General features: G+C 37.5%; 1 protein-coding gene across 6 annotated transcripts in view; it reads left to right on the forward strand.

Moving 5' to 3' along the window:
* SHPRH (SNF2 histone linker PHD RING helicase) overlaps positions 1–11,489 on the forward strand; it is a 93,205-nt gene that overhangs the window by 36,968 nt on the left and 44,748 nt on the right. For all 6 annotated transcript variants that reach the window (XR_006889756.1, XR_006889758.1, XR_006889757.1 and 3 more), the window contains exons 15-18: positions 4,308–4,396; positions 6,451–6,543; positions 9,261–9,368; positions 10,318–10,460. Coding sequence is in view for 3 of the 6 variants with exons in the window: in XM_046669550.1 (XP_046525506.1) it covers positions 4,308–4,396; positions 6,451–6,543; positions 9,261–9,368; positions 10,318–10,460 (433 nt within the window). In the remaining 3 variants the exon portion in view is untranslated. The remainder of the gene's footprint in view (positions 1–4,307; positions 4,397–6,450; positions 6,544–9,260; positions 9,369–10,317; positions 10,461–11,489) is intronic.

Raw genomic sequence — 11,489 nt, forward strand, 5'->3', positions numbered from 1 at the left:
ATTTTTTTAAAGTTACACTTTCCTTTATTTCAACTTAGAAATAATGAGGCAAAAAGTAGGAAATTATGTGTCATATCTGATACCAGTTTCTCACAGTCCCAAATTAATTGAGTGGAGTAATTGTGATTAAAATCTACAGAATACTTGGCTAATACAGATAAGAAAGAATGTGTGCTTGGTCTTTAAAATACTTGAATAATGAATATACTAATTAAAATATTTTCAGGTCAGTAAAATCTAGCATCGTATCTGAGAAATGATCATTTTTCTACAAGCGTTTTATATTATACATAACACTTTCACGTATATATTGTTTTATCCTCATAATTACCCAATGATTGAGGTATTATCATCCTCATTATACATAAGAAAACTAGAGCTGAGAAGGCTTAGTTGTTTTCTCAAGATTATAGCTAATAAGTGACAGAATTTGCATTGGGCCTTTTAATTTCAAATCAATCTTTTTTATTATACTATGCTTCTTTATCAAATAGACATTTATAAACCTCAATATTATGCTGTCTTTAGTAAGTTGAAACCCTCCATCAAAAATTCCTAAAATAGGGGCTGGCGCAGTGGCGTAGCAGTTAAGTTGGCATGCTCTGCTTCAGCAGCCCGGGTTCGCTGGTTCAGATCCTGGGTGTGGGCCTACGCACCACTTAGCAAGCCATTCTGTGGCAGCATCCTGCGTAGAAAATGGAGCACAGATGTTAGCTCAGGGCAAATCTTCCTTAGCAAAAAGAGGAGGATTGGCAGCACATGTTAGGTCAGGGCTAATCTTCCTCAAAAGAAAAAAAATTTCTAAAATAGAGTAATATATTACTTGTAGATTGTCACATTAATAAAAACAAATTTCAGATTTTCCATCTTCTAAAAATGCATCCCTCATTTATTCTATGTTGTTATCACTCAGAAGCTTAGACAGTGAAGGAATTTCTTCACTTGCCCTGTTTTCTACTCTCCTTTTTGGATTTCTTGACCCCTTTTCCCTGCTGTGAAGTTATGCATGATGTGGGGATTGGGGAGAAAAGGTTATTCATCTGGTCATTTCCAAACACCGGAGCGCTGTAGCAGGCTCAGTGTGTAGGTGGCTTCTGCGTGGCAAAACCCCGTGTGTGGCATGTCCGTCACTGCATTCCCACTGTAGTTCTTTGTCTTTCTGTGCTTGGAAACTACTGCTGTTTGTTAAAAGAAATCCTTGTCAGCAAGTCCTAATAAGGGATATGTGCATTCTTAGTTTAACTGTAATTATAAACTTAATTGTGACGGATTTACTGCTTTTAGTTTCCATTGCTTAATTTCATAGTGGTATGTTAAACAGTAAACAATTTTTAAAGTAACATTGCATATTTAACTTACATAGTTCAAACTCTCCCAAAGTGAGATCAGGCAGTGAAGATCTAATTTCTAAAAGAAATCTAAGATTAATTTTAAACTCTAGAAGAATTTGCTTATATTATGTGCAAATGTATATATATGATAGACAATATACACTCTAAGGTCCTCACTGATTATGGTGTTAAAACGTGGTATTATTCCAATTTTGTACAATGTTTTTTGTACATATTGTTTGGTGAAGATTTGCCTGGCAGTATCAAATCCAGTATGATTTGTTTATTTGGAGATGTTAGTGCCCTCAAGTGGCAAAGAATGAGTATTTCCAAATTTGGCTGAAACTTGCATAACTTTATTCAATATGCCTATTTTTGTCTTTCTCAGAAAGCGTGTCTTTTTTTGTTTGTTTTTTTTCAAGTATGCTTTTTGGTGAGGAAGATTGGCCCTGAGCTAACATCTGTTGCCCATCTTCCTCTTTTTTTCCTCCCCAAAGCCCATACATGGTGGTATGTCCTAGTTGTAGGTCATTCTACTTCCTCTATGTGGGATGCTGCCTTAGCGTGGCTTGGTGAGCAGTTTGTAGGTCTGCGCGTGGGATGCAAACCTGTGAACCCCAGGCTGCCGAAGCAGAGAGTGTGAACTTAACCACTCAGCCATGGGGCTCGCCCCAAGCATGTCTTTTTTTAATGAGCATAAAAAAACATATTATAATGAATAGTTCAGATTCAACTGCTTATATTATAGTCTAGTCATTGGACTTCCTTCAAAAGGTAAAGTAATTATGAAGGGAGAATTGTTAAATGAATTATTCTCTATAAATTATAGTATAAATACTAGAAATAAATAATAGAATCCATGTCTTTTGAAAAGCTTTACAGGAATCTTCAAAACTAATAAAAGAGCTCATTGTGTGAAGATAATTGTGTTACTCCTACATTATCATGTAACTTTATTCTCATGAAAATAGTCTTCTCCCTTATCAATGTGAATAGAATTTGGCTGACTATAAAGTATGTGAAAATGTGTGCTTTAGAAGCTATATATAAAGCAATGGTATATAAGCAAGTATTTGCACAAGAATGTGAATGTTAATGCCACTGAACTACACATAAAAGCGATTGAAATGGTAAATTTTATGTATATTTTACCACAATAAAATATATGTAATTGGCTTTAACAAAAGGAAGAGAGAGAACCAATAACAAAATTTGCAAAAGTATATATAGAAAACTCATACGGCTGTGAACAAAGTCCTAAATCCATGATATTAATGAAACCAGTATGAAATTTAAAAAGAAAACCAAGTGTGTGAGGATCAGGACAAAAGCTTTCTTAGTAAACTGAAACTAGAACATCTCTATACCATTTCTTTTTTTGTATTTCATGATTTTGCCACCGTTAGGTTTTTATGTTAGTTGTATTTATAAATTACCAGTTTTGAGTTTTTCCCCAGGTGGCAAATAAGATAGCTTCCTTATTAAAAATGTTTCACCTCTCCTTTCATTGCAGTGTCATCAGACTTTTTCCAAAAGAACAAGATAATAAATATTTTAGTCTTTGAAAGCCATAAGATCCGTCGCCACTGCTCGGCTCTTATTCTAATGCCAGAGCAGCCACAGACAGTACATAAACAAAGGAACGTAGCTGAGTTTCAGTAAAACTTATTCATGGACCCTGAAATTTAATCTTGTATAATTTTCACATGTCACAGATTATTATTATTCTTTTGAATTTTTTTTCAGCTATTAAAAATCTAGGGGCTGGCCCTGTGGTGCAGCGGTTAAGTTTGCACGTTCTGCTTCAGCGGCCTGGGGTTCACCGGTTCAGATCCCAGGCATGGACCTATACACCACTTATGAAGCCCTGCTGTGGAAGGCATCCCACATATAAAGTAGAGAAATATGGGCATGGATGTTAGCTCAGGGTCAGTCTTCCTCAGCAAAAAAGAGGACGATTGGCAGATGTTAGCTCAGGGCCAATCTTCCTCAGCAGCAGATATTAGCTAATGTCTGATCTTCCTCAAAAAAAAAAAAATCTAACAACTGTTCTTAGCTTCTAGACCCTACAGAATGCAGAGGGTCAGATAGGATCCATGGACCATAGTTTGCCAACCTGTGTTTCAGTTGATACTTTTTGAACTATTTTATTTGAATGAACTATTAATTGTGAACAATAAAAAACAGCATAAATCTCAGACTAATTGTGATTCGTGTGACCAGAAATAGAAAGAAGAATCCCTAAGTTTTTTTTGTGGGGGGGGAGGTGAGGAAGACTGTCGCTGAGCCAACATCTGTGCCAGTCCTCCTCTATTTTATGTGGGACGCAGCTACAGCATGGCTTGATGAGCATTGTGTAGGTCTGCACCCGGGATCCAAACCTGTGAACCCCCAGCCACTGAAGCAGTGTGTGTGAACTTAACCACTATGCCACCGTGCCGATCCCTAGAGTCTCTAAATTTTTGAAATGCAGTTTTTAATTGTAAATCATGTTGGCCTAATACCAAGAAGTATAGTACCTATCAAGAAGAGTAAATTATTTTTCTGAGAATTATGTGTAGGTTGGTCATAATGTTTTGCATATTTGTTTATAAATATCTATAATTACCCCAAATTTGTCCTTAATTTCAAACATCATAATGATTCCTAATTGGCGCCCTTTAACTTCAGTAAGAGGAAATCATTTATCTAAATTAAAAGTTAATCCAGAATTTTTCATTATAATTTTTAAACATTATAAATTTATTTGTTTGGTGTTCTGTTCTGTGGAATAGGGAAACAAAAGGAGCTATCATCAGCTTTTTTACTAGAGCAGTCTTATTAATACTAAGTTAAATTCCTTTTCTTAAAAAAAATAGTGAGTTGTAATCATTGTGACGTTTTTAAGATAGATGTTTTTAGGTAATAGATTACTAGAGGACATGGGGAGCTAAACACATGACTTTCTTAGGCTTTAAATACGTTTTAATTCCTCAGGTGAGTATGCGTTGGCCGCAGAACTGTACAGAGAAGTGCTGCGTTCATCTGAGGAACACAAGGGAAAACTCAAAACCGATTCACTGCAAGTGAGTAAAAAGTAAACACTTTCAGGTATATGTTCTATTTGTTTTTTACAAAATAACTTTTCTGAATATTTAAGAGGATAAAGGATAACAAATGGACTGAGTCATAATCTCTAAGGATGAAGCTTGGGATTCAGTTCTGTTAAAAAGCACCCAAGGTGATCTGTGTGTACACAAGAGTTTGAGAATCACAGCTGTTCCATCTGCACAGGCCAGTATTGGCCACGAGACGGGCTAGATATGTCTCACCTACACTGGAAAAACGGCTCAAGGTATTTGTACTTTGAAGATTGAGGTCAGTTTTATCACTTTTGCATATCAACATATTTATTCAATGATATTCACCAAAAAGAAAAGAAAATGAGTTAAACTCAGCAATGGAATAGTAATAAAACTTATCCAACGATCTTCTATTGAACTTCTGGAGGTCTTTTAGGGAGATTTGGATGTTTGAATTATAATGCTTACTTAAGTGTGAAATATCTTCCCCTCCTTGGCTCTGTCCAGTGGATCATTTAGATAAGGCTTTCTTGCTAAGTGGCAAATAAGGACCACTTTTATTGATCTTGGTGAGGTTAGGCCTGAGTCCCAGGGGAGGCTTTTTTACCATTCAGAATCTAGACCTTGGGACCTCCGAGTTCACGTGTGCTTCATCGAGTGTGAGGAGATGTGTCTGCAAGAGAGGAGAGGAGAGAAAATTAAACACGAGTCTACTTATATTCTGCATGGGTAAGGATTACAGAAGGCGGGCCCTGGACCTTAGGCAAGTGTGCTTACCTTGTGGGAGAAGCAGGAAGCGCAAAGATGCCATGCCCCTGAATAAAGCAAACACAAATAGAGGTGTTGGCAAGAAGACAGATAGGTCCACTATGCCTGAGCTCAAGAGTGAGGAGTAAGCAGTCAGCCTGGTTCTGGCTTTGGAGTCACACCTACTGGTCAAGCGTGGCCTCCTGAACGTCTTGCCTTGTCCAGTCAGGTGAGCCGCTCTCTTCCTTCTGGATAAAGCGTGTGAGGGGGTGGAGGGAGGCAAGTATTCCTCACAGTGTATTCTTCCCTCTTGTGCGTAAAGAGGCAGAAGTTCTCTTGCCCAAGAGTGCACATCGAGCAGAGGAACACGGTTCTGCTGCGTTGTTTCTCCAGTTGTATTCATACTTTCTCTTGTTGCTGTTGAATCTGGTAGTCTTGCTGATTATATTATCTATGAAGCTGTGTTGGAGAGACCTAAGACAGTTGAGGTAGCTCTTCAAAGGTTGACTCCACAAAGATCCGTACAGTTGCCAAACAGAGTAAACCTTTATGCTCTCAAGTCACTGGCAGCAAATCAGATCTTACCAGGACTCTCCTGATCAGCCTTTAGCCTTAACTATCTTCCCAAGGAAAGACTCAAGTTAGATAGAAAATACTTTCAGTTTATGTCTTCTCATAGCCCTTGACTCCAGAGGGAGCCTCTAACCAGCCACAGACTCAGTATCACAGTGAGAAGCCTGCCTTACGTTGAATGCAGAGATAGAAGATGGAGTTTTGTCTTTCTTCCTACATCATCTTCACCTCTAGCTCCTCCCCTTTTCAGCCCTAAGTTCAACAGATTCAGGTCATAGCCCTGATTTCTTACGTATTTCCTCATCCTTATTTTTATCATAAGGTAGTTGCTCGGCTCATCCGGACTCATTTCCCAGGAAAAGAGGACTCAAGGCTGTGCAGTCAACCTTTCTACTGTACTGCACTTACCTAGCATACTTAGAGTTCCTCATCTAGACAAATGCATGCATATTAGAAGTATACCTATATTATATGTTCTGCAAAATAGACAGACATATTTCATGAGACTGTATATTTTTAAGTGAAGAAAATTTATGTCATGAATTAAGACCTTTACTCTAAAATTGACTTTGGTTTTCTCTGAGAAAGTTGGTACTCAGATTGGTTTAGAGGAAAAGTATTCAGTGATCTGATCTTAAATGTAGTGTTAGTGCTGTGTATGGCAGATTAATAGTAGTTTCTCCCTTTAGTGTCCCCTGCATTGGCCATCATAATTATTGCCTTCTGTGTGTTTGTAGAGACTTCATGCTACCCATAACTTGATGGAGTTGTTGGTAGCCAAGCACCCAGGGATACCTCCTACCTTGCGAGATGGCAGACTTGAGGAAGAGGTAATTATTATTTTTTCATTCTGTCTGTAAAAGAATATTTTTTTCAGACTTCATGCTCCATCGAATTGATGTTTCCTAGGGCCTACAACATTTAAAGATAACCGTGTTTTCCTCCTGCTTTGACCTTCCAGACTTTGCTCTGGTGATTTTGGGTGGCAGAGAATGGCAATGCTCCATATTATTTTGATTCTCTGGTGATCTGCTTGTGTTATATGGTAACTGCTCGTTGTAGATATGGCTGTTGGTAGCCAACAGCACAGAATGTAAATAAGCAACAAATGAAAAAAGGAGACCTTGCTGATCTCATGAGACAGATCTGCAAAGGGTGTAGTTTAGTAAAAATAAAAAGTTTTGTACTTTCTCCATCTTTCTGTGTATTATTTAAGGCAGTAAATAAACTCAAATTTTCAGTGGTGTTTCTTATGTCCTCCCAAAGAAGTTCCCTCTGCAATGAGTATTGACTCTCATTGGAAGGAAAGAGTGATATTTAAATATTTCATTATAAATTGTTAATGTTTATTATGCTAATTCCCCCATGGATTTTTGCCTTTTTAAAGATCAAAGAGAGATAGCAAAAGTAGTAGATGTGTTTGACATGTGTTGAACCTACAAATGGAGCCTTTATTTGAATCAACAAGATAAAAACTGAGATTGTAGGGCCCAGCCCTGTGGCCGAGTGGTTAAGTTCGCGCGCTCTGCTTCCTCAGCCCAGGGTTTCACTGGTTCAGATCCTGGGCGCAGATGTGGCACTGATCATCAGGCCATGTTGAGGCGGTGTCCCACATGCCACAACTAGAAGGACCCACAACTAAAATATACAACTATGTACTGGGGATATTTGGGGAGAAAAAGCAGAAAAAAAAAGCAAAAAAGAAAATTGGCAACAGTTGTTAGCTCACGTGCCAATCTTTAAAATAAATGAGATTGCATACATATGTCCAGCCCTTTCTTGATGTTAGATGACAGTCTAAGTGTTGGAAACTTTTGAGTGAAATTTTATTCCCAGTGTAGGCGTCTCATCCTTGCATAATTAGTTACTCTTTGTTTAAATACCTTCAGTGATAGGAACTCTCTAGGAGACAGTCCGATCTGTTAGTAGGCAGCTCTAATAACCAAACAATTATAGCCAAGGAATTTTAATAGAAATTAATTGGAAGCTTGTGACAGGAAAAGGAAAAATGCATCATAGAGAGGAGGGTTCGTACTATATAGATGTATTTCTGAGGAGGCCTCATTAGCACTTTTCCCCAGGTCTCATAGAATATGAAGGCACAGTATTTCAAAGCTGGACAAGATCTGAGAAATCATCTATTTCAACCCCTCCTTTTGCAAATGAAGTAGTGGAAGCCCAGAGAAGTGGACTGGCTGGTCTAAAGAGTTGTATCTGTTCCGTTGAACATCGTGACAGTGCCATTTTTGTAGGTCAAAGTGGTCTAGTATTGGCAGTTTCATACGACTCAACCCGCTGCTAAGTGGAAGCATTAGGATTTCCAGTTCAGTAGTCTTTCCACGTTTTCTTCCACAGCCTCGGATCCCCTCTCTTCATTCATAAAATAGTTTCAAGAGCCAGTTAAGTATTTCAGTTAAATGGAAGAAAGTGAAGAATTTTCATAAGCTTCTTAATGGGAATTTATAAGAATAACATTTTTCAGTATTTCTGTTGCTTGCAAATGCGATCCTTCTTGTCTTGAAAAATTGAAAGGGGAAGAATTTTTAAATCTTTGTACTAATCTGCTAGGGCTGCCATAACAAATTCCACAGACTGGGTGGCTTAAACGACAGACGTTTATTTCTCACAGTTCTGGAGGCTGGAAGTCCAAGATCAGTGTGTGGGCAGGTTTGGTTTCTCCTCTCTTTGGCTTGTAGATGGCTGCCTTCTCTCTCTGTCTTCACATGGCGTTTTCTCTATGCACTTGAATTCCTGGTGTCTCTCTTTTCCTTTAAGGACACCAGTCATACTGGATTAGGGCTCTGCCCTTATGATCTCATTTAACTGGATTTACTCATTTAATTACAGTCATGTGTTGCTTAATGACAGGGATATGTTCTAAGAAATGCATCCTTAGGCTATTTGGTCGTTGTGCAAACATCATGGAGTGCACTTACACAAACCTAGATGGTACAGCCCACTACACACCTGGGCTCTATGGTACTAATCTTATGGGACCTCTGTCGTATATGCAGTCTGTCATTGGCCAAAATCTTATGCAGCGTGCCTGTACCTCCTTAGAGCTCTGTCTCCAAATACGGTCACATTGGGGGTTAGGGCTTTACCACATGGGTTTTGGGGGAACACAGTTTAGTCCATAATGTTGGTGTTACTGTAAATTCTCAAGTATTATTTCTAAACTAAAGTAATTCCAAGAAATCGTAATAAACGAGAAATTCTAAAAGATATCCTTGCTTTGCCTCATAATTTAAAATATTAGTATGTTTCCCCCTCCCTTTTTTTTAAATTTAAAAATGATAGAAATTTGGAGAGGAAACCCTTGGGATTTCTTAAATTTTGTGACTTACAGGCAACTATATTCTCTTCAATGTATGTCTTAGGAATTTTTTGCATGGCTTTTATATTCTCTACAGTGTACTTGTAGAGTTTTATGCTTACATCGAATTAAGTAACTTTAAATTTATAAAATAATCACTTTCTTGAAGCGTACTAAATTATTTTCTAGACCTGGAGTGAAGGTTTATACTTGTTTCCTGTTTCAACACAGGCCAAGCAACTGCGAGAGCATTATATGAGCAAGTGTAATACGGAAGTTGCTGAAGCCCAGCAGGCTTTGCTACCTGTACAGCAGACCATACGTGAGCTCCAAAGAAAGGTATGGCCCCAAAATGACTTTTCTTGTGTTTGTTTCCACGTAACATTTTAGTTTGGGGAGAAAATTGAACTTTCTTATTCATCTTGGAATTCTTAGCACCTGGTACAATACCAGGCCCACAAGAAAAATTTATTTTCCATTAGCAGTGGTATTGATTGAATGAACAGATGCACAGACAAATCACCTATTTTGAGGTTATTCTCTTTCATCTCTTGTAAGCTATAATGGGTTTCCTTACCTTGGTTATATAACAAATTGTCCTTTGAAGAAAGTAAAGACTTCCATAACCTCCGTTTGATCTTAGAGGTACATATTTCCAAAATCTTTGCTCTTAAGATATCAAAACGTTAGAACACGGGTATTTTTCTTCTGGAATGCATGCCGTTTGTCATTTCTAAAATTTCTCTTTTATGAAATAAATAGCAAAAGCTAAAGAGGAGGCTACACATTATGCTGTCTTTTGCTTTTTCATTTTAGTGAGTTACTCCGCATTTTATTCTTCCTAATCCATTAATTACTTAATATTCAGGCATATAATTTTGTTAGTTATCATAGGTTATTCATTGAGTAGAATCTAGTTCAGTCAGTTGAACATTAGTATGAGGTCTGTCTTTATTCTGAGAAAGAAAACTATTATCTTTTCAAATATATAGAGTGAGTACTGAATTTTCATTTTGGTAAAGTACTTAGCAGAGCTTTGTTATACAAGTGTATACAGTAAATTCAGATTTATCCAGAGTAGTCAGAAAACAGGTGTTCTCTTTAATTATACATGCAAAAGTTACTCACTCATGTATGTAGAGTATGTATATTTGTCTCCTCACTATTCTAATTCCCTTGAGAGTTGCATTTATTACTTCCTTTGAAGTTTTCACAGCATCTTTCCCAGTGATAGAAACATAGTGAGTACTAAAAAAAATTAATTCATCAGCGGTTGTGTTTTTTACAGATACATTCTAATTCTCCTTGGTGGCTGAATGTGATCCACAGAGCAATAGAATTTGCTATTGATGAGGAGCTGGTTCAACGAGTGCGAAATGAAATAACCAGCAACTACAAGCACCAAACGGGCAAGCTTTCTATGTCAGAAAAGTAAGAAAATTCTACAAAATAGAATAATTATATGAGTAGTCACCCCAAATATTTAGGTCGTTTGGCATTAAGAGGTGCAATTAAATATAAGAACTCGTTGTGGTTATGACCATCTGGATTTTACATATTGTGAAGAGTACATTTCAAACCAAAATATTAAGTATAAATCTAAAAGAAAAATCTCTTTCTCTATGTCTTAGCCATTTTTAAACGTTCTCTTTTTATTGTTGGTTTTTTGTCTGCTTTAAGTATTTTCTTTTACTTTTGTTGGACTAAGTTGCTTAAAGCCAACTTTAAGCACGGTTTTTTGTTTGTGGTTTTTTTTTCCTCAGGGGGGCTTTTAGTTTATTTTTTTATTTTATTGCAGTAACATTGGATTATAACATTATATAGCTTTCAGATGTACGTCGTAATATATTTTGAATTCTGTGTAGATTACATCATGTTCACCACCCAAAAACTAATTATAGTCCGTCCCCTCACACGTGACCCTAATCACCCCTTTTGCCCTCCCCTCTCCCCTCTCCCCCATGGTAACCACCAATCCAATCTCTGTTGCTATGTGTTTGTTTGTCATTGTTTTTATCTTCTACTTATGAGTGAGATCATACGGTTTTTGACTTTCTCCCTGTAACTTATTTCACTTCACATAATACCCTCAAGGTCCATCCATGTTGTCACAAATGGCTGGATTTCATCACTTCTTATGGCTAAATAGTAGTCCATTGTGTATATATACCACATCATCTTTATCCATTCGTCCCTTGACGGGCATCTAGGTTGTCCTGGCTATTGTGAATAATGCTGCAGTGATCATAGGGGTGCATGTATCTTTATGTCTTTGTGTTTTCAAGTTCTTTGGATAAATACCCAGCAGTGGGATAGCTGGATCGTATGGTAGATCTATTCTTAATTTTCTGAGGATACTCCATACTGTTTTCCATAGTGGTTGCACCAGTTTGCACTCCCACCAGCAGTGTATGAGGGTTCCCTTCTCTCCACATCCTCTCCAACAACAAATGTTGGAGA

This window comes from Equus quagga, chromosome 8 (genome assembly GCF_021613505.1).
Source record: "Equus quagga isolate Etosha38 chromosome 8, UCLA_HA_Equagga_1.0, whole genome shotgun sequence".
In the NCBI taxonomy this organism is placed as follows: domain Eukaryota; kingdom Metazoa; phylum Chordata; class Mammalia; order Perissodactyla; family Equidae; genus Equus; species Equus quagga.